The sequence below is a fragment of the Lygodium microphyllum genome, chromosome 7 (assembly GCF_053477565.2).
Source record: "Lygodium microphyllum isolate KBCC chromosome 7, Lygodium_microphyllum_v1.1.10, whole genome shotgun sequence".
In the NCBI taxonomy this organism is placed as follows: Eukaryota; Viridiplantae; Streptophyta; class Polypodiopsida; order Schizaeales; family Lygodiaceae; genus Lygodium; species Lygodium microphyllum.
Window position 1 is genome coordinate 160,413,789 of NC_141141.1, and position 26,464 is coordinate 160,440,252.

Here is a 26,464-nt window from a genome sequence, read left to right on the forward strand (position 1 = left end):
AATCCATCCCCCACCTCCTCACAACCTATTAGCTAATTGTATCCCTCTCCTTCTAATTTGGATGCATAAACATTTTCTCATTTTTTAATACATATCGGATTAGTGTTTCCTCAAAAAGAGAAGAAAAAAGAGAATGATATAGAATATGGCTAACATGGAACCAAAATTTAAAAGCAATACACAAAACCATCACATCATGTAGGTTACGCAAGGAACAACATACTTTCTTCGGGGGTATAATATGCAGCTTATATTAAAAAAGAAAAGAAATTATAATATCACATGTGCATCATAGTGTACACACATGAACTACCATAATAGAGGGCAAGTTATATTTTTCCTACATGGTGGTGATGTGCTAATAAAGATTCTTTCACCTTGGTTCAATAGTGGCAGCTCCCTATAACTGCAAGGAAAAAGGATGATAAGGGGTCTTACAATGGTAAGGTTGACCTTTTAGGACACTTGGCACAACCTCATTTGTCTCTTCTAAAAAGGTGGTTTATTTTTAATTAAATACTATAGTCTTCATGTGTGCCCAAGGTGCTATCATGGCTCTTAAATAGTTCGACTGTAATCGTCTACTGCAATTCTTAATGTGCACAAGCTCTAATAGTGTGCACACATGAAGAACTATGATGAGTGGATCTAGTTTGACCAACTTTCAACTTCAATAGGCTAACTCTCTAAACTCAGGCTGGGTTTAGACGGAGGCGACAACATTGAAAAACATGATCAACCTTCTGTCTCCTTGTGTGAATAGTGAGGCCAGAGGCACAGTGTGCTACAAGAAGGTAAAGAGACGTTTTTTCTTAGTGCCAATGCTCTTCCGAGGGGGAGGAGTCGGTAGAAAGAGGGTGGGTCTGGCGAAAAGAGGAGGGAAGTCTTAGCCATTTGGGGGATGCCACATAAAAAACACATCCCTTTGATATATCTTTGCCGCCTCTCGTCTGAACCCACCCTCAAGCACATGAAGGGTTGGTTCGGCCATCTCAAAACATCTATTCTAGGATGACTTTTTCTAAAAACACCAAATTAAAAGCCTCCACTAGATGAACTTTTGTGGTTTAAACATAGTTGCTACAACGCGCACAATTTGTCCCCACGGTAATATAAGGGATGCCATAAAGAGATTAACGTGGTGATCTTTTGCCCATGTATGTAGTGCTTCAAAGCAAAGAAAGATATTCTTGTGTTCTTGAGTAAGGCTCGCTCAATGAGGTGCTACCTACACGCATTTCAAAAAAATAAAATAAAATAAAAAACAAAACGATTTGTGCTTGCGTTTTACGTAATTGGATGTTCCTGTAGAAGCCTCAATCGATGGGATAACTAGCCACATGCTTTGCAACCGTGCTTGCGTTTTATACTCAATTTTAAAAAACGTCGCAACCGATTCGAGTGCTGGAATGATACTATCGCGATTATTGGATTACAAAGGTTATAATCAAGAGAACTGCCTAATTTACAGGCACAGTAGATTCCCTTCCAGCCGAGGGCTTCACGGCTTGGAGCATTTCCCCGTATGTGAGGGCCGAGTTTGTTCTTTTCCATCTTCTGGAGGTTTGTTTCGGCTTCGCTGATTCATCAGCTGCAAAGGATGGGCCCTGCTCAGCCATGTTCGGCTCGGAAACTCTTCCAGACATTGATGGCCCTGCAGGTGACTCCTCATTGCTGCTCTCCCCCTCCAGAAGGTGCAACACCTGGGCACAGAAACAGGCACAGGGTGTTTCACAAGTTTGATTCATGCAGATTTCTGCTAGCTGATCGCTTATCTATTTGCAAGGATGCTCACACATTGCGTAAATAGTGCAAGAAGTCCATTTCAACTGTCTCTTATATTGCTGATTGATACGCACTTTGGTTTTCACATCCATTTACATTGGAACTTTGACTGAGGATCTTGTGCATTAATCATAGATGATGTAGTACAGAATGATGCATTTGGATCTTGTAATGAAGCAGTAACATTGTTAAGTAACTCCATTCTGGTAGCAAACAAGATTACCTGACTCATTTGTGGTCTCACTGATGGTTCTTCGACCAGACAAAGTGATGCAACACGCACCATGCAAACCAGTTCAAATGAATCGTGTGAGTTCTCTAGCCGGGGATCCAGTAACTCGTGGTACTTTCTCTCATCCAGTAGTGGTCGTGCCTGCAGTGGTGACATTATAAATATGTAAGTTCTGTTCTCCTTCTTCACATTCAATAGCACAAAGTCAATCATGAAGCCAGCACATGATGGGTAGAGACCAACCCAGTCCACTATGTTCCGTTGGCCATGCTCAATAACTGTCTTTCCAGTAATGAGCTGCAGTAGAATAACACCAAATGCATAAATGTCCGATCTCCATGAAATGTCTTGGTTTGCACATTCAGATTCCATGGACCTGAATTTAACAGCAGAACATATCATCATGTTAACAGTTGACATTTGATGACTTAAAGCAGACATAGGAATGATAGCTCTAAGGAAGTGCTTCATGAACTTGCCTATTGGCTCCTGCACTTGTTTTCAGAGATCCATCCTTACTTTCTTGGGGTCGTGCAAGACCAAAATTCCCAACCTGTAAATGCAATGTTGTCAGCATTTTCCAATGTAATATGCCGGATGATATGGACTCTTTATTTCAACAATTGAACTTGCCACGTTTGTTATCAGTCAATATTCAGTTTTAAAGCTTCATTCAATTTGCCTCTTTATGATAACTGTAATGGCCATATCCAGCTGATTGATCTATAAAGTCAACCAGTAGCCTGATTCACATGCAAAGATATAGTGTCTGCCTTTTGGGAGTTCATATCTGCACATGTTGAATTGGTTAGATTTTGAGATGGTTGATTTTGTCTCATATCAACCAGTTGGAGTTGGCCAATGTAGGTGTCTCTCCTATTTGGAAGCACATATGATGCAGGTTAGCAGGTGCCAGTCTTAGAAAGAGATGGTTCTAGGAGAGTCAAGTAGAGCAGCTGGACAATTCTAGCAAGGCAAGCAGTCATCAGCTGGAGAAAGCCAATAAGATAAGCAGTCATCAACTAAAAAGTAGAGGTTTGGCTAGCAACTGGTCGGCAACTTTGGGGACCAATTTCAAATACCTGCATGTGCGCAATTTGGTCTATGCAAAAAACGACGAGTTTCTTTTTGACCAACTGCAACTTCTTAATGCTTTTATTGAGCTAGCAGTCAATATTAGAGGTCCTTGTTCTTTGGTAATGGAGGATAGAGTCATTTTAAGCTTAGTAAGCTCAAATGGAAACTTTATTTTACTTTGTTGTGCATGTGTGCGCGTGTGTGCGCATGTGCGCACACTCGTGCACATGCCTGTTGTATACTTAGCAATTTTAAGCTCATTATGTTAAAGTATCCCAGAAGCGTGCACTTAGAGAGGAAGCTTTGACATTTGAAAACATCTGTTTGATCCAAATTTACCAAAATGCAACATATTGGGAGTTAGATGAGTCCTTTGAGGTATACCAATTGAATGTACTTAAGGCAGAACATTTGTATTTTAGAAGCATCAGTCTGATTCAAATTTATCAGAATATTAAACAGATACTAAATAAGTGAATGTATAAATTGAAATACACCCAAAGACTGCACTGAAGTAAAAGTCAATAATGTCCTAAATTGGGTTGTATCCCAAAGGTCAAAGCATAGAAAAAGTCACAAAGGTCTAAGTAGAGACAAAAGCAACAGCTAGCTGCAGTTGAGATCTACCAACTCTTTGAGCATCACAAGAATCAGAATGAGTAACTGCATGTCTCGAAGTATTTGCCTCGTGATGATGAGTACTGACAGTAGTTTCCATCTCTTGGGCATATGCCTCCTCTTGCTCCATCTCCCACTGTGTGAAAGGATACCTTTGTAACCACACATTTACAAAGCATGTGTAGATTTACTTTTTGCACCAACAAAAGTAAGACCATTCTTTTCCACTCCAAGGTTGTTCTCTGTCCTTGAGGCAATGTCAATGTAGGAGCTTCACAATTGCTCCAAACAAGAGGAGCTTACAGCTTGACTTAGAATTGCAATAGTTTGCCAAGTCAAGCCCGTGAGAACCAAAATTCTTCCAGTACGAAGCAGCTTCACCTTGCGGTCGTTTTGTATGTACACACAATCATATGAGCCAAGAAATGACCTATATGCAGCAAGCTGGTCTTTGAAATTGCACCTTCTGCCTTGATTAGACACCATGCTCTCCAAAATGAGTCTCCAACCATCACTTACCTCTTAATCACTCTCTTGACTTTTACTTTTGAAACTTAGGATCCACTACATAAGTTGTTGCATGCATAGGTGATCTACAAGAGGAACTCTTGTAATACGAAGATAATACAACTTCTATATATTGCAAGTTCTCTATCATCCTCAAATACATTGTCCTTTGCCTTTTGCTTGCACTGATTTAATGAACTCGTTAGTAATAAAGTGATGCCTTAAAGCATCATTGCACTCTTTCAAATGACCCAACATGAGGAAACGATATGCAAAGCAAGTGTGTGAGAATGTCAAGAGTCGCTTCTTTGATTTTTAACAGAACTCGTGGTGAAAGAGTTGGTGATTCAAAACAAAAGTCACCAATCTAAATAGAATGCTCACAATGGCTCAACCCATGGCAATACTTCAATATCCTCCAACACATTGCTTAAGCAATGGGCCAAAATGACATCATGATATACTTGTAATACCTCTCAACAATGGTCCCAACTCTCATAATACGATGCTCATGCAGCAAACACACTATGCAGTGAATGAATATTGAACCTCAAACTCCTGTATCTCTAGGATCACGGCAGGGGTAATGAGCTAGAGAGTGGGTCATACTCCAAACGGATCCTGAATCGCAGCAAGGCAGCCTCCGGATGTCGAACACCAGCAAATGCAGTAGTGAGAAGCTGGATCTGATGCAGACAGCAGCGAGGAGAGAGAAAGACTAAAAACGGAGCCTGCAAGAGAGAGACTAAAAACGCAAGCAGGACAGCCTGCCAGGAGAGAGAAAGACTAAAGACGGAGCCTGCAGGAGAGAGAAAGACTGGAAACGCAGGCATGACAGCCTGTAGGAGAGAGAAAGACTGAAAACGGAGCGTGCTGGAGAGAGAAAGACTGAAAACGTAGACAGGAAAGAAAACTGTCAGGGTGGCAGTTGGAGCTTGCAAACGCAGCAGTTTGCTGGTGTGGCAGGCTGTACGACAGCAGTGCAGATGAACAACAGTCGGTCGCCAGGCAGAAACAGCAGCAATCAGCGTGTGGAGGGCTGGAAACAGTGCTAGACTGTAGGGAACAGTGATGGACAGCAAGGGCTGAGATGTTCTCCGTGACCGTGGTGTGGGCAGCAAGCTGGTAACACCTGAAACCGGCAAAAACGAGATTGTATAAGAGTGGAGGGCTGGCTATCAATTTATAGAAAATTAGGGTTCTAGATCCTCTCCCACTTAACTTTCTCGATCTGCTTCCCGTTTTAGGGTTTTGGCTAAAATAAGCCTAAAATAAGCATGTTTTGGGGTTGTTTAAGTGGTTAAGTGCATTTCTTAGCACAACACCCCCTCTTAGGCCCAAAATAGGGCGAGAAAAGTAGGCCAGCCTAAATTTTGATTTACCCCAAGGTGTCCCACCCCAAAGCAGCCAGGGCATCGGACAAAAGATGCATGTCGGCTGCCTAGTGGCCTACCAAGACTACAGAGGCGATGGATATATTACCAAGGGAGCCCAAGTGATCACCGTAGAGAGGTCAGGGCATTGGACCAAGGGTGCTCGTTGGCTGCCCAAGGGCCTACCAAGGCCTACAAAGGCGGATGGAATCAACAATGGACTTGTTTGTTTTTTTTTTTTTTGAAAAGTGTTTTGAAAGTACATAAGTAATATAGGGGGGGCCGATTAAGTGATAGATAGGAAAAGAGAAAGAGAGTTTTAAACCCAAGTTATTCACAAAACTAGCAAGCCAATCCCTCGCACTGATGAGGATAAGTGCCTAAGGATGATAAAAGTGAGTGTATGTGCCAATCATATGTTGAATATGTGAGAGGCAAAAAAAAACGATGGGCTTAGCAAGACAAGCAAAGCAAGCAAGCAAGGATAGGGAAACTGCCTTTAGGAGAACTGCCATGTGTTATGCTACGAATATGGTGGATCCTAGAGTCAATCACTCCAAAAGACCGAAAAGGGATAAATGCGCACATATGCATGTTGATATGAACAGAATGCCAATGCATAGGGTAATGCAAAGGGAGATGCAAGATGTTATGCTCATGCAATATGCTATGCAATGGTGCCATTGGGACAATGCCCTCGCAAGGGAAGTGTTCACTTGTCCAAGTGCCCTTTTACAAACAGGTCATCCTGATAGTGCGGATGAAGTTACAAATGCCCATAATACAATACAAAAGAATAAGTGAATGTAATGTCTAAAAAACTGTAAGTATCATCACTGTCACGATCAAGAGTAGGAGCCGCCCCCTCTCAAACTGGAAGGGAAAGCAAGAGGGAAGCACCCTCTCCCCGTCAAGCGGAAGTAGGGGAGGGTGTACCCAAGCCGATCCTAGGTAGTAGGTATTGAAGAACTGGCCGGTTGACCGCTTTGGTCAAGATATCTGCAAAATTATCTGATGAAGGTACAAACTCTAGGCGAATAGTACCTAGCTCAACTTGCTCTCTGGAAAAGTGGAAGTGGACTCCCACATGCCGTGTCCGTGGTGTGATGATCGGATTGCCCGCAAGGGCAATGGCACTTTGGTTGTCGCGCAGTAGACAACTGTGGGAGAGTCACATGGAAAATGAAGCGCCGCCAGTAAACTCCTTGGATAGATGGCCTCGGTGGTGCCATCGAAGAGAGCCCGGTACTCAGCCTCGGCCGTGGAAGCCGCCACCGTCTCTTACTTACGGCTGGACCAAGAAATGGGGGCCGTGCCCAAGGTAAAGAGGTAGCCGCCATGGGAATGCCGGGTGTCAGGATCTCCTGCCCAATCAGAATCAGTGTATCCCTACAAATATAAACCAGAACCATATATCAAGCCATAAGAAAAAGTACACTGTAAATAACACAACACACGAAGACATGCAATCCAATGTGACATCCTAGGTGCTGTGAAATACTGACTGAGTATGCTAACTGAGTAAGCTAACTGAGTAAGCTAAATCTGGCCTAGTGTAAATTAACCAAAGAAGTTTTCCTACAACATAACGATAGGTGCGTGCATCGAAGGGCTGTCCCAGGGCATCCTTTGACAAGTGGACAGTAGGATCAATAGGTGTGGCCACTGGCCATGTCTGATTTGAAGTGTACTGTTCCACAAGCTGAAGTGCATACTTCTGCCGTGACACAAAAATACATCCTCCAGAACGAACTACCTCCATCCCCAAAAAATAAGACAACAAACCAAGGTCTGTCATTTCAAATGTAGCTTTAAGCTTAGCCTTAATTTTTGCTATGGCAGCAGAATCTGAACCTGTGATGAATAAGTTATTAACATATAGCAGGATATAGCTAACCCCCTATGGAGTGGATCGAACATATAAGTTTGGGTCATAAGGGGTAGAATGGTATCCATGAGTTTGTAAGAACTCATCCATTCTATGAAACCAAGACCGCGGCGCTTGCTTTAGCCCATAAAGAGCTTTTTGCAAGCGGAATACCGTATCCCTAGGGTTCCCTGAGGGAAAGCCCGGTGGCTGCTCCACATAGACTTCCTCCTCCAAGTATCTGTTCAAGAAGGCACTCTTGACATCCATCTGATGTATCAGCTAGCCGTGGTGAGCGGCGAGCGCGAGTAGCTACTGAAAGGAAGTCAACCGTGCAGTAGGGGCAAAGGTCTCTTCATAATCAATGCCATGCTTCTGTCGAAACCCTTGCACTACAAGGTGAGCCTTGTACTTGTCTAAAGTCCCATCAGCTTTTAGCTTTGTCCAAAAAATCCACTTTGTCTCGATGACTTTCTTGTGGCTCGGATGATCCACCAATGTCCAAGTCTCATTTCGGTTAATACTCTTTAGCTCCCTTTCCATGGTCTCTCGCCATTGAGGGTGCTGAAGAGCCTCCTACTAGGTATTCGGCTCAGAATGCGCTATATAATTAGCTGTAAAGAGAGATGCAAATGATGCCTGAGGAGCAAGTCGGGCAGATCTTTTAGGTCCCTCCCGAGTGGAATCCGGTGGTAGGATCCCCGAATCCCACATGGTCTGCTGGTACTAGCGAGGTAACGGGTCTCGCGAAGGGGGCCTGGGAGGTGAAGAAACTACGGGAATGTCAGGAGCGGGAAGTAGACTAGGCTCAGTAGGCACGATCTCTGATGATGTGGAAGAAGGAAGCGGATCAGAATCCGGTGTAGAAGACTGCACAATATCCCTCTCGTCAAAGACGACATCCCGCCTAACGATCACCTTGTTTGTCCGAGGATCGAAAGGATTTCGCCTCAGAGGAATATCCCACAAAAATAAGGAGATCAGCTTAGGGAGTAAGCTTTCCTGTCTTGTCATCAGGTGTGTGTGTGTACGCACGACACTCGAAGACTCTGAAATTGAAAATAACATGCCGAGAGCCAAAAAATGCCTCATACGGGGTCCTTTGAGGAAGAGCCGCAGTCGGCCACCGGTTGAGGATGTACACCGAAGTGTTAACAGCCTCGATCCAAAGGTGCTCAGGAAGCTCTACTGCTTCCTACGCTCTACGACTCCATTCTGAGAGGGGGAGTTGGTAGAGGTGAAATGGCGAGAAATGCCATGCTTCTGCAGAAACTTGGAAAACTCGTGGGAGATAAACTTACCACCGCTATCACTCCTCATGCACCCAACAAGACGACCAGTCTGGTTATGAACCAGCAGCACCCAAGCAGAATAATATGTGAAAGCATCTGACTTATGCTTGAGGAAGTACACCCACATGTATCGAGAATGATCATCCACTATTAAAAAGAAGTACAACGCGCTGTTCAAAGCAGTAGTGCATGTTGGCCCACAAAGATCAACGTGAATCAGTCTAAGAGGATCCTCAGCTCTATGTATAGACTGCTGAGGAAATGGGGTACGGTGCTGCTTCCCGAGCTGACAGGCTTTACAGACATCTCGAGCTAGCTTCAGGTGTGGAAGACCCTCAACCAGCTCACGGCGTGACAACTCATAAAGTGAGTCATAACCAAGATGCCCTAAGCGAAAATGCCAAAGACCCTCATTGTGCGTAGGCTCCTGAGATGTGGCTAAGGCCTGGAAGCTATGAAACACGGAGCCTTCGACGGTCGGCTCGGTCAGAAAGTGTGTCATGTGGTATAGGCCATTAGGCTGTGCCTCACCACGAGCAATCACTAAACCAGTCAGAGAGTCAAGGACCTCGACTGTGGTCGCTATAAAGAAAACTGCTCGTCCCAACCGGCAAAGCTGCTGAACAGATAATAAGTTCACCGCAAGCTGAGGGACATGATATACATTGTCTAGCGAAGCCAAATCCGGACCCTTGTCAGTGGCGAAACTGACGCAACCTTGAGCTTGAATCTTGACCGAGGAGTTGTTTCCTACACGGACCCGCCCGGCTGCAGGGGCTTGGGTACAGAAAATGTTCTCTATAGGAGTCATGTGATGTGTAGCTCCACTGTTCACAATCCAAACTGAAGCTGAAGTGCTCGGCTGTGACGAGTGGGCCTCTGCAGTAACCTCGTCGGGAGGCAACTCACAGATGTGGACGAGACTCGCATCTAATGTCTCTATGGAGACGATATGGGTCTCTGCAGACCAGTCAGACAAGCGCTCTAGAGTTGAGAACGTTGTCGACTGAGATGACTGTGCGGTGGCAGTGTGAGTCTGACCTTTAAACTGCCCCTTGCCATCACCCTGCCTCCCTTGCTGGGGGTTGCCTGACTAAGGGGTGGTTGTCTGAGACTTGGGTTTTGGTGCTGTGCCTCATGCCTTTGATCCACACTTGTCGTCAAAATGGCCAGCCTTTTGACAATGTTGACAATACCTATTCTTTTTAGGTACATTCTGCCACCCAGGTTTGAGTTGTGACTGGGAGTTTCCTTGAGAATCCCCAGATTGATTTAGCTTTTGAGTTTGATTTTGATTTTGAGTGGAGGTTTGTTTTGGTTTGCCCTTTCCTTGTTGCCCTTTCTGAGAATGAGCAAGAAGAGCCCCCTCTGAAGAGAAATTCATATGAAACTGATCGAACAATCGTGCGTAACGCAACAACTGACACTCAAATTCATAGAATGTAGGCATGGTAGACTTTGAAACTATTCCTTCCACAAAATTGAAGTATTTCTCGGGGAGTTTATTTAGAAACAATGTGACCTGATCGTCAGAGGACTTGGAAGTCTCCGTAGTGGAGAATTCAGCGAGGAGACGCCGATACTTAGTCAACTTGACTTTCAAGTCATCCCGGTCAGTGATTTTGAAAAGCTGAAGCTCATGGTCAAGATTAATACGACGGGTCCTATCTCGAGCCGCATAGCGGTCAGTCAAGTGTGCCCATTGCTCTGACGCTAAGTCAAAATGTTGAAGTTGAGAATGAAACTCTAGCAATATGCCTTACATCAGCTCGACAATAGCGGAGGCATTCCTAGCCTTCCATGAGCAGACGACCTCGTATGGAACAAATGCGGGATCAGGTTGGGGTTCCAACCCCTGCACTAGATCCCATAGGTTCTGTGAATCAAGGACATGTCTTATCAAATTCGACCAAGTAGTAAAGTTTGACCCGTTAAAACGAGTCTTGTCATTAAATGCATTCTTGGCAGAAGATGAGCTAGAACCATGAGGTGTTGGATGGGTGGAGTAAGATGATGGTGGGAAAGATGGTGGAGGTGAGAGTGTCTGATAAGAGTAAGAAGGAGGGGGAAGAGGTGGGTAGGCAGAAGTAGTGTATGAGTGTCCAATGAGTGCCGATTGATGCAGAGGCACTGGAACATGAATGTTTCCATAAGCTGCCGGTGTAGGTGGAGGCACAGGGACACAGTAGCCTTGTCCAAAGTAAGGTTGGGACACAACATTATGACCAGAAGGTCCACTAGGCAATTCCATGGAGGCAAACTGTGGAGGCAATTGATCCACACTCGGGAGAGACTGAGTGGGATATCCAGGTTGCAATGATTCTGAAAGTGTGTATGAGGTAGGTGGAACACCACCCGGCTGAGGAAAGGATGAGGTCCTAAAGGATGTGCCTATGTTTCCATAACCTCTCGGTGTGATGTGCGGTGCGACATGAGGTGTCTAAAATGGAAATGTAAATGGTGTAAATGAAAGTGGTGAAGCAGCGGAAGAATGTGGTGGGATGGGTGGGTTTTGAAAGTGAGGTGTATGAGTTGCAGATTCTTTTTGTTCATTTTTATCATTTAAAGACTGAAAATAAAATTGTGAAGATGATGATACATCATGTAATGAAGTGAAGGAACACCAAATTCATTCTGATTATGTGAAGTAGACGGAAAAGAAGGAAGGACAGAAGAAGAGTTACCTGGCTTTTTCTTATAATCCCTGCGACATGTGTTAACATACAAGAATTGGTCCTCTAGAGGACCTTTTCCGTAGTCAAGAGACTGGACTCTTTCTTCCACATGATCTCTACCAGTATATTGCAAAACAGAAGAGGTAAAAGAAGAAGGCACAAAAGACGAATCAAAAGTACCTTGCACCGGAGATGACGGAAGAGTCTGAAAAAATGGAACATACTCCAGATCTTGCTCTCCAAGAGGGGGGCCCATCCTTGATGGAAGTCTCGATGGCCCTGCAACATCATCAGACTTATGCGCAACATTTGAAGAGTGAAATCCATGCATACATTCATTTAGAAGCTTTTCTTGAAGGGCAATTCTTCAGTCGAGCTCCTCAATCTTCTTTTGTCGATAGGCTATGATCAGTTTATATTCCTCAGAGGTCAGCTTGTCTATCTTTTCTTCCATGTACTCAGATGTTTCTCCCACCATGTCGGAACTTTGTGGAGCAAGCTGATCAGCTCACTTTCGCTCGGTTCTCGGTATAGGCTGATCTAGAGACTGAATTGGTGTTGATGTGTTCGAAGTCATTTGAACCTATTGTTGTTCTTGCTTCTTGCGAAGAGCTTTCAGATCAAAGGCCTAGGTTTCTCAGAGAGTACCAGGCTCTGATACCATGTAAAGAAAAATACCCTAACATAGAAACATAAATAGAAACCCTACGACAAAGCACAGACTGATAAAAAGAACACAGTTAGGGTTAGGGTTAGAGTAACTTAGAGACAATGAACACAGTGAATAAATGAAATGATATGACTACTAATAATACGATGCTCATGCAGCAAACACACTATGCTGTGAATGAATATTGAACCTCGAACTCCTGTATCTCTAGGATCAGGGCAGGGGTAATGAGCTGGAGGGTGTGTCATACTTCGAACGGATCCCAAATCGCAGCAAGGCAGCTTGCGGATGTCGAACACCAGCAAACGCAGCAGTGAGAAGCTGGATCTGATGCAGATAGCAGTGAGGAGAGAGAAAGACTAAAAAACGGAGCCTGCAGGAGAGAGAGAGACTAAAAACGCAGGCAGGACAGCCTACAGGAGAGAGGAAGACTGAAAACGGAGCCTGCAGAAGAGAGAAAGACTGAAAATGCAGACATGAAAGAAAAAACTGTCAGGGCGGCAGCTAGAGCCTACAAATGCAGTAGCTTGCTGGCGTGGCAGGCTGTGCGACAGCAATGCAGATGAACAGAAATCAGTCGCCAAGCAGAAACATCAGCAATCAGCGTGTGGAGGGCTAGAAACAGGCGCTAGACTGTAGGGAACAATGATGGACAGCAAGGGCTGAGATGTCCTCCGTGACCGGGGTGTGGGCAACAAGCTAGTAACACCTGAAACCTGCAAAAACGAGATTGTGTAAGATTCTCGGTCCGCTCCCCGTTTTAGGGTTTTGGCTAAAATAAGCCTAAAATAAGCATGTTTTGGGGCTGTTTAAGTGGCTAAGTGCATTTCTTAGCACAACAGTTGGCCCCAAAATTGGTGCCCCTTGCAATATTTTTTTGTGCTAAGAAATGCACCTAGTCACTTGAACAGCCCCAAAACATGCTTATTTTAGGCTTATTTTAGCCAAAACCCTAAAATGGGAAGCGGATCGAGAGAGTTAAGCGGGAGAGAATCTAGAACCTTAATTTTCAATAAATTGGCAGCCAACCCTCCACTCTTCCCTTAATCTCGTTTTTGCAGACTTCAGGTGTTTCAACTTGCTGCCCACACCTCGTTCGCGGAGGACATCTCAGTCGAAGCTGTCCATTGTTGTCTCTATCAGTTGGCGCTTGATTTTCAGCCCTCTTCACGTAGTTTGGAGCTGATTTCAGTTGGCGCTTGATTTTCAGCCCTCGTCACGTAGTTTGGAGTTGATTTCAGTTAGGCGACTGCTGTTCTTGTGCATACTTGCTGCCGTACAGCCTGCCATGCCATCACAGTCCTCCTGCCTGCGTTTTTAGTCTTTCTCTCACCTACTGTTTACGTTTTTAGTCTTTCTTTCTCTTGCAGGCTTTCCTGCCTACGTTTCTAGTCTCTCTCTCACCTGTTGTCTGCGTTTTTAGTCTCTCTCTCTTCTCACTGCTGTCTGCATCAGATCCAGCTTCTCACTGCTATGTTTGCTGGTGTTCGACATCTGGAGGTTGCCTTGCTGCAATTCGGGATCCGTTCGGAGTACGACACTCTCCAGGTCATTACTCCTGCCCTGATCCTTGAGATACAGGAGTTCGAGGTTTAGTATTCATTCATTGCATAGTGTGTTTGCTGCATGAGCATTGTATTATTCAATAGTTATATCACTTCATTTATTCATTGTGTTCATTATCTCTCAGTTACCCTAACCCTAACAGTGTTCTTTTATCAGTCTGTGCTTTGTCGTACGGTTTCTGTTTATGTTTCTGTGTTAGGGTATTTCTTAACATGGTATCAGAGCCTGGTATTCTCTGAGAAACCTAGGCCTTTGATCTGAAAGCTCTACACAAGAAGCAATAACAACAGTAGGTTCAAATGACTTCGAACACAACAACACTGATTCAGTCTTCAAGACCAACTATGCTAAGAACCAAGCAAGAGTGGGTTGATCAGGTTGCTCGACAAAGTTTCGACATGGTGGGTGACACTTCTGATTACGTGGAAGAACAACTAGGCAAGTTGACCTCTGAAGAATATAAATTGATCATAGCTTATAGATGAAAGAAGATTAAGGAGCTCGATCGAGGGATTGCTCTTCAAGAAATTCTCCTAAATAAAGGTATATTTGAATTTCTCTCTTCAGATTTTGCGCATAAGTCTGATGATGTTGCAGGGCCGTCGAGACCTCTATCAGGGATGGGCCCCCCTGTTGGAAAACAAGACCCGGAGTATGTTCATTTATTTCATCCACTTCCATCCACTCCGATGCAAGGTACGTTAGATTTATCTTTTGTGCCTTCTTCTTTTACTTCTTCTGCTTTGCAATATTCTGGTAAAGGTCACGTGGAAGAAAGAGTTTAGTATGTTGACTACAGAAAAGGTCCTCTTGAGGACCAATTCTTGTATGTTAACACATGTCATGGGGATTATAAGAAAAAGCCAGGTATCTCTTTTTCTAATCTTCTTTCTTTTCAGTCTACTTCACAAAATCAGAATGAATTTGGTGTTCCTTTTTCTTCATTGCATGGTGAATCATCATCTTCACATTTTCATTTCCAATCATTAAACGATAAAAATGAACAAAATACATTTGCACCTTATACACCTTATTTTTAAAACCCACCCATCCCACCACATTCATCCGTTGCTTCTCCACTTTCATACTGGGGGGTTATGGAAACATAGGCACATCCTTTAGGATCTCATCCTTATCTCTGCCGGGTGGTGTTTCACCTACTTCACACACACTTTCGGGATCATTGCAGCCTGGGTATCCCTCCCAGTCTCTCCCGAGTGTGGATCAGTTGACTCCACAGTTTGCCTCTATGGCTTTTCCTAGTGGACCTTCTGGTCATACTGTTGTACCCCAGCCTCACTTTGGACAGGGCTTTCGTGTCCCAGTGCCTTTACATACACCGGCACCTTATGGAAACATTCATATTCCAGTGTCTCTGCCTCAATCGACACTCATTGGATACTCACAATCTACTTCTGCCTACCCATCTTTTTCTCCTCCTCCTTTTTCTTATCAGATACATCCACCTCCACCATCTAACCCTTCCCAATCTTATCCCCCACATCCATCTTACCCTACCCTATCTACTCGACACGTCATGGTTCTAGTTCGTCTTCTGCCAAGCATGCATTTAATGACAAGACTTGTTTTAACGGGTCAAGCTTTACTACTTGGTCGAACTTGATGAGACATGTCCTTGACTCCCAGAACCTATGGGATCTTGTGCAGGGGTTGGAACCCCAACCCGATCCCGCACTTGTTCCATACGAGGTTGTCCGCTCATGGAAGGCTAGGAATGCCTCCGCTATTGTCGAGTTGATGCAGGGCTTAATGCCCGAGTTTCATTCTCAGCTTCAGCATTTTGACCTAGCGTCAGAGTGGTGGGCACACTTGATTGAGCTGTTGCGTTATGCACGATTGTTCAATGAGTTTCATATGAATTCCTCTTCAGAGAGGGCTCTTGTTGCTCATTCTGAGAAAGGGCAACAAGGGAAGGGAAAACAAAACTAAACCTCCACTCAAAATCAAATCAGAATCAAAATCAAAAGCAAAATCAATCCAGGGAATCACAAAGAACATCCCAATCTCTCAAACCTGGGTGGCAGAATGTACCTAAAAAGAATAGGTATTGTCAATATTGTCAAAAGACTAGCCATTTTGATGACGAGTGTTGATCAAAGGCAAGAGGCACAGCACTAAAACCTTAGTCTCAGACCTCCGCCCCTCAGTCGGGCAACCCCCTGCAGGGGAGGTAGGGTGATGGCAAGGGGCAGTTTAAAGGTCAGACTCACACCGCCACTGCACATCCATCTCAGTTGACAACGTTCTCAACTCCAGAGGGCTTGTTTGACTGGTCTGCAAAGGCCCACATCGTCTCCATAGAGACATCAGATGCCAGTCTCGTCCATATTTGTGAGTTGCCTCCCGACGAGGTTACCGCAGAGGCCCACTTGACACAGCCAAGCACTTCAGCTCCTGTCTGGATTGTGGACAATGGAGCTACACATCACATGACTCCTATAGAAGACATCTTCTGTACTCGAGTCCCTGCAGTCGGGCAGATCTGTGTAGGAAACAACTCCTTGGTCAAGATTCAGGCACAAGGTTGCGTCAGTTTTGCCATTGATAAGGGCCTGGATCTGGCTACGCTGGACAATGTATATCATGTCCCTCAGCTTGGGGTGAACTTGTTATCTGTTTAGCAGCTTTGCCGGTCGGGGCGAGTGGTTTTCTTTACAGCGACCACAGTCGAGATGCTTGACTCTCTGATTGGTTTAGTGATTGCTCGCGGTGAGGCATAGCGTACTAGCCTATATATACCACATGACACGCTTTCTGACCGAGCCGACAGCCGAGGGCTTCGTGTTCCATAGCTTCCAGGCCTTAGCCATCTCTTGGGAGCCTATGAACAATGAGCGTCTTCGGCATTTTCGCTTAGGGCATCTTAGTTATGACTCACTTTATGAGTTGTCACGCCGTGAGCTGGTTGAGGGCCTTCGCGTTTTTAGTCTTTCTCTCACTTGCTACTTGCGTTTTTAGTCTTTCTCTCTCCTCATTGCTGTCTGTATCAGATTCAGCTTCTTAGTGCTGTGTTTGCTGGTGTTCGACATCCGGAGGCTACCTTGCTACAATTCGGGATCCGTTCGGAGTACGACACACTCTCCAGCTCATTACCCTGCCCTGATCCTTGAGATATAGGAGTTCAAGGTTCAGTATTCATTCACTGCATAGTGTGTTTGCTGCATGAGCATCGTATTTTTCAGTAGTTATATCACTTTATTTATTCACTGTGTTTATTGTCTCTGAGTTACCCTAACCCTAACTGTGTTTTTTTATCAATCCGCGCTTTGTCATACGGTTTCTATTTATGTTTCTATGTTAGGGTATTTCTTAATATATTCCGTTAATTTTTTTTGCAAATGGATGGAATACAATTGAGATCCTTTGATCTCCTCCATCAGAGGTTTAGTTTGTCGAAATAGAATCTTTGATTGGGGAGGTTAGCTTACTCCCCTGCTAATCCAATTGCATGTTGTTGTCAAAACCGACCAGCATGCCTCCAAACCAATTTGCCCCTTGGTTTGCTTGGGGATTGGCCTTTATCCTACTCCTTGAAAGACAAATCCAGTCCCAAATTTGATATTGACTGGCTGGCCTTTTGAATCTCCTTGAAATTTGGATTCCTCAATTTTGGCTGCTAGAATTCAAGTCATATACTCTCAATTTTGAGCATGTATCTTGAGGGGGCTGTTAAAACCCTAATTTCTGATGTAAATTAGGGTTTACAGCAAAGATTGACTGAAATCTGTTCCTTTGATGGCGCGAACTGCTGGAAAATGCTGACTGGCTTGCCTCTTGAATTTCCTTGAAATTTGGATTCCTTAAATTCAGCTGCTAGAATTCAAGTCCTAGACCTTCAATTCTAAGTATGCATCTTGAGGGTGCTGTCAAAACCCTAATCTTTGCTGTAAATTAGGGTTTACAGTAGAGATTGATTGAAATTTATTCCTTTGATGGCTCAAATTGTTGGAAAATGTTGAGATAACTTGAGAGATGGCTGGGGGATGAGAGAGAATGCTGTAGAGAGAGATATTTTAGAGTTTCCTTGGAGAAATGTTGAAAAGCTACTATTGTCTTGCTCAAAGAGCCATAGAAGCAGTCACCTACAATTTAGGACCACTAGAAAGATTGTTGCCCCTTTCTATATGCTGTCATCTGCACCAGAAGAATCTTGGGCTATTGTCAGCTGCTCTTGGAGGGCTCCAAATTGCTGTCACATGTAGGATTGATCCTTGGTGGATGCAAATTACATTAGCAGCCTCTCCTTGCTCTCTAACAGTCTACTTTTTTCTCACAATAGCTGGAATAGACTCCACCAGTCTCTAAAATCTTTTTTCCCACTCGCATGGGCAAGTTTTGCTAAGTGTTAGCCTTTGAATCCCATTTTCTAGCATTATCTAGCTTATTAAATTAATTTTCAGAATATTAATTTTAAAAATTAATTTAATGATTATTCTAGTGCTAAAAAAATTTAATTTCACCAACCAATAATTAAATTGGTTAGTTTAATTTATCTTCCAAGTATCCCTAAGTAGTTATTAGCCCTTAGACCAATATTGATTAATACCAGTATTAATTTATTAATTAATGCCTAGTCTCTAATGTCACCATTGACATTACATGCTAATAAATTGGTCTAGGCCAAAATCTGATACCGGGTACCACCTAATACCTGTTAGATATAACTTATTACAACTTTTGCCTTTGGTACCAACTGATATCTCGGGGTCCTAGGTCCCACACTATGAAATAATTAACTTGCACCTCACACGTGCAAGTCACATTAGCACATCTAATTAACTTTTAATTCATTTCTTGCCCTTTTGCTCAAAGGATTTGGGCTCTTCTCTTGGACTTTTGGCTTGTGGTGGTGGGCACAAGGATGCATCTTCTTGACTGGGTTTTTGGAAAAGCTAAATACAATGGTTAGCCTTAGCCTCACATGAAGATTTTATTTCACTTTTTCAGATTTTGGGGTTGCTGGCATATTTGGGTCACTTGCAATGCATTCATTTTTGATGCCGCCTCAAGCATTTAGCATCATTTTTCGAAGCTTACGGGACTTCTCCAGTGGCAGCTTGACCTTCTATAGCATGTTGATATCTTGGTGAGAGATGATTTAGTCCCTTGGCATACGGCAGTTTCTTGTGTTCCTTTGCTATGACTTTGTATCTTTTATGCATGATGGACTAGAGCCATCTTGCATCTTGTAATCTTGCAATCTTGTACTAGTATCTTTTTTTGTTTTAATACAATTACCTTTTATGAAAAAAGAAGAAGAGAGAGTTGTACTGTCTAATGGAGACTTTACTAGCCTATCAATGTGATTGAATAGAATGTTCCATCAAGCAAGAGAATAAGACTACATGGATGCTAGAGTGTTGGAACATAGCTTGTGGGGACCTCATTTGCTGGAATGCTGATGAGAAAGTGACCATTGGAGAAGGATGCACTTAGTGGAGTATATAGGTGCCAATGTTTGAAACACAGCTGGTGGAGACCTTGTTTGCTGAGAATGCTGCTCCAGAATGAAGCTGGAGCAAGAAATACAACTGTTCATGGCCTTCAGAGCTCTAAACATAGCAAGAGAAAATCAGCACCAGGAAAAGAATTTGTTGCCTAGAACCCAATGAGTGGACCGCTGGACCAGAAATTCAGGTGATGCAGCAAAAAAACGAATTATTTTGCCGAGCACAGATACTCATAGGACAGGGGCAGCAGTTCAACAAGCACAGACTTGTAGAACAGGGGAGCAGTTGTTGACTCAACAGCAACAGTTGTTGTTGCAGGGACAGCAGATACCAGCAGCAAATTGCAATAGGAGCAAGATGTTTACATGTGAAAAGGGCAGAAAATCAGCAGAACAGCAGCAGCAAATAAACTTGTGCCAGCAAAGGCAGGAGGGTTCAGCATACCTAGGTCAAAAAGGTGATGATAGCATGGACATGAGCTTAATACATACTGGAATGCACAAACCAAGTGTATCAGCATGGAAGATAGGTAAGCTGAATGATGGTGGATATATTGAGCTAATGAAAGGCTGCCTATAAATTGGCTCAAAAACTCAAAAGGGGGATGCTCCATGAGGACAGTCCTAAAAGACTTTTAGGTGGGTGGCCAACACATGCTAGCAATGACCGAATTTATCAAAGAATTACTAGAAGGTAGAGCTCGTAATGTCCCTACTGGCTTGCTGATGAGGTTCCCAATTGGGAGGTGACCATACTGCTAAGGATTAGTTGCATTTGACTACAAACTCAGTTCGTAGGTAACATGTGGTACGTGATATCATATGCTGACTCAGTTATCTCTTCCAGAGTTTTCTCTAAATCTAATGCTAAAGTGATCAAAAGGGCATTTCATGATCCTCAAGAAACTGGCCGCTTTTGCAGATTCCATGTTGGAACTCATCCTTCCTTTTGCAGCTTGCATGAGCTGGTTATGGATATAAAAATGGTCCTCATCAGCTGGTGCACTCTTCTCAAGAAAACAACTTTGATGTGCCACTGGTTCAGCCTCTGCCGTTGCTGTACAGACCTGCTAACAGCAACTCATCTACAGTAAGAATGTGAAGATTTTGATCATCATCAATTGCTATCTGTATATCTCGAGGATTCATCTGTGGTTTTAAAAATCAATTAGGGCAAATCATTTCTTTACTGAGGCACACTGTCTAGCTCAATATAATATTCTGCTAGCAGCTCTTGCTGTTAGCCTATGTCTGAGCTTCATCTGTTGCAAAACTTATGCTCTTAATTGTGTGCTTCTGAAGATAATTTACCTTTAATTCTGGATTAGTTCTCATTATCTCTCGCCTCTCTCCACATAGTGGTGTTAACACACTTTTTATGAGTACTCGTATTCACATTGTGCTCAGATTCCAGCTCTTTTTATTTTGGCATTCCATGGTATCCTCTTCAATTGGACAAAGACTTGAAGGTAAATCAGGAGAAATTTTGAGCTTGGAAGACTAAACTAGAGTCTATTGTGAGTCGTGACACAATTCATATTACGGTATGCATAGGTGACACAATAGACATGAACTTAGGGTGGCAAGATGGCTTGTTGAAATGGTTTCTCAGTGGAGTTCATGGATAGTGTTCTAGGCATGGGTTGGGTTTGCGGGAGTCCCAGGTGATCACTCTGGTAAGGCCTACTGACGTGTGGGCAGACTCCCAACATAGAGTGGGATTAGAATGTAGTAGGTATAGATCTATGCAAGATGATGATGGGCAGAGAACTCATGGGACGCTCATGTATTTTCTCACATTGGTAGGTTTGAGCTAAGGAGAGGATATGGTACTGCATAACAGTTTTACAAGCTTAGTAATGGTGTCTACTTCTTATCATGGCTTGACCTTCCGTTTGCTGGCAGCCATCTATGCTTCATTCCAGCCTTCAGTCTGAGCTTTTAACTGGAGTGGCATCTCTTTGTCTCTATGGTCGAAATCCATTTGTTTGAATTTTGTTAGATAGCTTCAGTGTGTTTAAGAGTATGTGTATTGTGCAACCCCTGCCAAGCTTAACATGCAGGGAGGTAGAAGCAAGATGTAAAGAAAGCATTCATGCTGTGTGTATGTCGAGTTTTCTTGCACAGTAGCTATTCTTATTTTCCTATTTTGAGTATAGGACGTATCAGGGCAGCCCTGGACTTCCAATAAAACATCTATGATTTATGCATCATACTAGTTCAGGCTGTGCATTTGCTGATTTGTCATTATATGCAAGGCATTAGGAGATGACCAATCAACTGGAAGCTTGGTTCACTAATTTTCTTTTGACGTTCTTTTCTTGCTGGTTTCTTAAAAATGGGAGAGCATAGTACCATGGGCTCAAAGTTATGGGTCAAGAATATGTTTTCTGGCTTCACGTCACGGTGTACAATGCATCCCTGGCGGCATTCTTCATGTAAGTATCGCAGAGCTCTTGCTGCTCCGAGAGCAATTTTCTGACGAGCCCACCATTCCAAACCATTTGGATTTTTCTCCCCTGAGCACATAATATGAAAAAGAAAGAAGTATCATGTCTTTTATCTTTCACTTAATGGCAAAACATATTGAGAACAGATGAATTTTCTTGGCATGCTTTTCAGTTAACAAGTAGAACTTGAGAGTTGCTTAAGATATGAATTAAGAATAGTTTAGTTGTTGTTGTAGTGATCTAAAGGTGTGGTGAAGAAGCCAATACTCACTTGAGAAGTGCCAAGCCAAAGATCTGTTGCACACATGCTCATAGACTAGCATAGGGTGGTCTTCTTCATCACAATATCCGAGTAGTATAACCAGGTTGCGGTGCTGTACACAACTAAGTAGCTCAATCTCCATATAATACTCCTCTTTGTCTTGTTCAGTAAACCTTTTAATTTGTTTCACAGCTATGACTTGCCCCTCTCTTAAACAGCCTTTATAGACAGATCCCAGCTTTTCTTCTCCCAAGAAATTCTTGTCAGAAAAGTTTGTCGTTGCTAATTGGATTTCTTCATAGCTGAACCTTCTTGGCTGTTTACCAAGATCAGGAGATGCTTGTTTACAAACAGAGCAGAGAAAAATATCTGAGTGGATTCGTTTTAACTGCATATCAGTTGAATAGTTCTTTTCATTTACATGCAATTGAGATACATTCCATGATGCCACTACTTTATCCATATCTGCTCCAGGTTGTGGTGGATGTAGCTCTCCTTCCAAAGAATATTCAATTGAATAATGCTTCTCAGGAGAAAAATGTTCCTGAAGAAGGCTTTGAATAGCTTGTAGGTCGTAAGGTCTGTGAGGCTGTACAGAAATAACTCTGAAATTGTTTGTATATCCTAGTGGGTAATCAGAAAGGAACAACTGGTCACAGGACAGGTCTCCTGCATTCAGAGCTCTTGGTATATCTTCTACAATGTGTGGGAAGCTTGAAAGATCAGCTCCAGCCAGTCCTTGATTGGAGTTTGATATATGGGAATAGGGGATGTACCTGCCATCAAATTCAACAGGACCAGCAGGGTGCTTTTTATTGTTTTTTTCTGCAGGTGAGATCCAAAGTGGAAATCTCGAGGGATCCCATGATTGTGGAGGCACCCCCAACATGGAGTCACTCCTTTCTACAAAGCTGGCTAATTCTGCATTTCATCAGTGCATGTGTCAGTAGGCTGAAGCAGTCATTCAGGACACATGCATAGTTCTTATGTTTGCTGGAATTTCTCTTATTGTATGATAGAAACTTGTTGCATAGCTTACTACCCACTTGATAAATTAAGCTGGCAGTTATTTGGAAAAAATGTGCAAAAAAGAAACAATGCCTGTTCCAGGTGGATAAATTAAGCTGGCAGTTATTTGGAAAAAATATGCAAAAAAGAAACAATGTCTGTTTCAGGTGGACGAACCATTGCAAGGATCTGATTCAGTATCTCGTTTCGATGCTGTTGAGATCGTTTCCTCTTGTGTAGCAAGTTGCTCTGCTGTGTTGTGTTTCAGCTTAGAAGTGTCCTCTTTTTTATAAACAAAAGCTTGTATGTCAGATTCTACACGAGTGGATGTTGCAATCTCAATTGTAAATATTTCATCATTTATAAGAAGGTTTTCCATGCCGTCGGTAGTTGATAATGTTTCTGGGGAAATTTCGGAATTGCTTGCAACCATGTCAACACATACGTATTCACTATCGATCTCTTGTTTGCCCTGCAGTGTTGTTGATGATGTGCTGCAGGGTACTTGTATGATCTTGCATGCGTTCAGGTTGCAAAAGTGCTTCTCGGTGATTTTTATGCCTCTGTACAAATTAAACCCACTAGGTTAGCTTTTGTTTTTGCAAAATCCTTCGTTAAATTCCAAGCAGTCGTGTTCAAGCGTTATGTGCTATGCGTTCAAGCGTTCAATTTCATTTGCAGTCCTGGTTATTTTCACTCACTGGCTAAGGCCCAAGGGCAAGTATAATATGGGTTATTCTCCAAAAATGTCCCTTACAAATGCATATGAATTTAATAGCAGAAGTGTGCCTAACAATAGAATAGGGACGAACAAGAAAACTATCCTCTAGTCAAATGGGAAAGGTTTTCAGCTAGAGAGCTATAGAAGAGGGACGAACAAGAAAAGTATCCTCTAGTCAAATGGGAAAGGTTTTCACCTAGAGAGCTATAGAAGAATGTATTTTGATAATCTCTCATTGTGATGAAGTCAATTTGGCACTAGCTTTAAGTCTCATGCATGTAGACTCGATAGCTCCTAGCAATCATTCTATGATTGCTTCAAAATTCATGATATGGCTAGGATCAAATTCAAAGGTTTTTTTATGCATATGATTTGTTATGGCTGTGATGATTCACAAAAGTGCGTTGGGGTGTGAGTTGTACAAGCATACCCACAAAGTTATATATGAATAATTACCTTTCCTGAGTCTACCTCAATTCCAATGAATGCACATAGAAACGATCCTATTTCATTGAGCAAGGGAGTCTATACATATCACAATTGTGATCTAGTGTCTCTGTAGGCTTTCAAAGAGGGAAATCTAAAAGGATTGTCTGAAAGGCAAAGGATGGAGGGTATAACTAATCGAGTTGGAAAGATTTTTGGTGGATTAAAAACATTTGGATTGAGAAGATTTGCGTGTTCGTACATGGGCCCATACGATTGTTTTTTTTCCGTCCCTTTCCGCCAATAGAGTTTCTTCACACCCATTCTTTAAATGCATCCCTTATCGCTCCAAAGAGATCAAGGGCTTTTTGGTGGAGTCGACTCGGACCCCTTCCATTTGGGGAGCCAATCCTTCAACATTCCATCAACGTTTATGGTTGAAATCCTGTTTGGGAGGCTACAACACGGAGTCTTTATGGTTATGAAATCTCCGAATCAGCCCTCCGTGCTAGTCGATCCTTATGTTCGAAAAGTCCCCATAGTAGTAGCACATTAACCGCTCCCATGAATTGAAAGCTCTGCTTGTACCAATTTTCGTCATGGTAATATGCCTTGAAAATTTGACTCCCATTTTTTACTATAATTGTCTTAGTTGACTGGGACACCGATGGTATCTTGCAAAACTTTTAATTTAATTGGACTCTTGTTGCCTTAATAGGCCAAGTTTGAGAATCCTAAAGGAATGAGATTTGTTAAGCTCAAGTTAAAGAACCATATCCATACTTCTAAAATTGCTAGTTGATTGTGAAGACCTTCAAATTTGCATGCTGTCCATAGATAGATAGGAAGAAGATACCTATCGAGAACGAGGTGAGTTGCTTTGAGGGCTCTCGCATGCTCAGTGGCAACGATTTTGGGTTTTCCTTGCTTGACATCTAGGTAGAGCTTGACCTAATAATGATATTATCACAGTAGCAAAAGGCGTCTTGAGATGAAGGTGCTGGCATCATAACTCCAGGTTCTAAAACTTATTTACAAGTTTGCCTTACCCCCTTCTCGATGCAGTCCCTGTAGAAGCTCTGCAACTTCGTTTCGATTTGTTTTCTTTTCTTGAGACCTTTCCCTTTCTTCACCCCAAAAATGGCACCCGCGTTGATTCGTATTTTGTAGCCCACTGCAGAAAAGGGTTCATTCCATGTCATGTCGTGGTTAATATGCAGAGTATAATTCCGCCATGTCAGCTCTTATTTTGTGTGTTATGATTTTTCTTCTATTCTTGTAGCCCTGTGTTTTCTGTAGCTTTTTAGCTCCATGTGTTGTTTTCTACCTGTCTTTAAGTCTACTCGGTTGGCAAGAAGGCCCTTTGTAAAAAATTTCAATTCAATATTAATTCTAACTTCTTCGCCGAAAAAAAAAAGATTATGATTTTTCTTACACAATTGGGAACTGATTCTGAAGCTGGGTTCCGCAAGGACTCCCAGAAAATGGAGAGCGTCGCCTGGATGGAGCTGAAGCTTGTGGAGAGCATATGCGGGAGCGTTCAGAAGATGGTCAGTAGAAGATAGATAAGTAGAAGAAGAAGAAGAAGAAGAAATGATGGCTGATGCATCCACCACTACCACCACAACATTCCCAACATGAATAGTCTGCGGTGCTGTTGATGCAGTACTGGCATTATCCTGGTTGTCATACTCATCACTTATTGGTGTTTGCATCTTAGTGGAGCTGTCGTGATTGTCCTTGAGAAGTTCCAGGGAGCTTGGGATGAAGGTCATGGAAGGACCAGCAGCTGCAGCTGTATATTGCTGGGGAGGATCAACAGAATTAGGATCTTGAAGCAGCTTCCTGTCGTTGTGCTTATTATCGTCGGTACTGATCATATCATCACTGTACTTGTCACAGTTTCTAGTGCTGCTGCGTGGATCATCAAGTGGTGGAGAGGCGGCAGCTGGAGGCAAAAGCTCTGGATCTCCGATCTTTCTCAGCATGGGCTCATGAGTGGACAAGTGGAAGTTGTTAATATGACGTTGATGATGATGATGATCAGTTTCCTTTTGTACTAGCTTCGCCTCCTGCCTTAGCCACGCTGAGAAGTAGTGCTCCTTGTATGTTAAGCTCGATCTGTTCTTGCAGTCGTATATAATATTATTGTAATCGAAGCTGCCAGGAGCTGGTATGCCTAGCAGATCCCGGATTTCATTTGCTCGGGCCGATTTAATCTTGCTTACACTCTGGTCGTGATTGATTTGTACACAACGGCGATTCGAACTAGTGGAGCTGCTACTCATGATACTCTCTGATCTGATCATCACAGAAGCTCGATACACGCAGACAGAACTGTAGATTTGATTGCGGTCGAAGCACCAAACATAGCTGGTAGCTAGTGTTGTGTATGTAACTCAGCGTTAACCGGGTCGCGCTATAGCATTCGGGACATGACGACGGTTCTGTGAGAGAGAGAGAGA

At 43.1% G+C, this 26,464-nt stretch overlaps 1 protein-coding gene and 1 long non-coding RNA gene across 4 annotated transcripts; one reads left to right on the forward strand and one right to left on the reverse strand.

The window, feature by feature from the left end:
- Positions 1 to 1,460: 1,460 nt before the first annotated feature.
- LOC148034155 (uncharacterized) lies at positions 1,461 to 26,458 on the reverse strand. The gene is made up of 10 exons (XM_087682191.1): positions 25,435 to 26,458; positions 25,049 to 25,173; positions 24,856 to 24,950; positions 23,030 to 23,415; positions 21,854 to 22,765; positions 21,488 to 21,651; positions 2,497 to 2,570; positions 2,261 to 2,393; positions 2,009 to 2,158; positions 1,461 to 1,703 (listed from the first exon to the last, which is right to left on the reverse strand). The coding sequence occupies exons 1-10, from the start codon at positions 26,306 to 26,308 to the stop codon at positions 1,461 to 1,463; spliced, it is 3,156 nt and encodes a 1,051-aa protein (XP_087538317.1). The 5' UTR covers positions 26,309 to 26,458.
- On the forward strand, positions 1,522 to 22,609 carry LOC148034156 (uncharacterized). 3 transcript variants are annotated; one of them, XR_015691443.1, is made up of 4 exons: positions 1,522 to 1,660; positions 2,048 to 2,182; positions 20,088 to 21,570; positions 22,473 to 22,609. It is a non-coding gene; the product is annotated as an uncharacterized LOC148034156 (long non-coding RNA). The 3 variants fall into 3 exon arrangements; XR_015691442.1 differs by lacking the exon at positions 22,473 to 22,609 and adding an exon at positions 22,319 to 22,444; XR_015691441.1 differs by lacking the exon at positions 22,473 to 22,609 and adding an exon at positions 18,998 to 19,940 and having other exon boundaries at positions 20,055 to 21,874.
- Positions 26,459 to 26,464: the final 6 nt, after the last annotated feature.

Excerpts from the sequence above, each read along its gene's own strand:
- LOC148034155 (XM_087682191.1), bottom strand. The coding sequence starts at position 26,308 with ATGATCAGATCAGAGAGTATCATGAGTAGCAGCTCCACTAGTTCGAAT. Across the intron at positions 24,951-25,048 it reads GGGACTGCATCGAGAAGGGG|GTCAAGCTCTACCTAGATGT; the intron begins GTAAGGCAAACT and ends TATCATTATTAG. Across the intron at positions 2,571-21,487 it reads CCCATAACTTTGAGCCCATG|GTTGGGAATTTTGGTCTTGC; the intron begins GTACTATGCTCT and ends TTGCATTTACAG.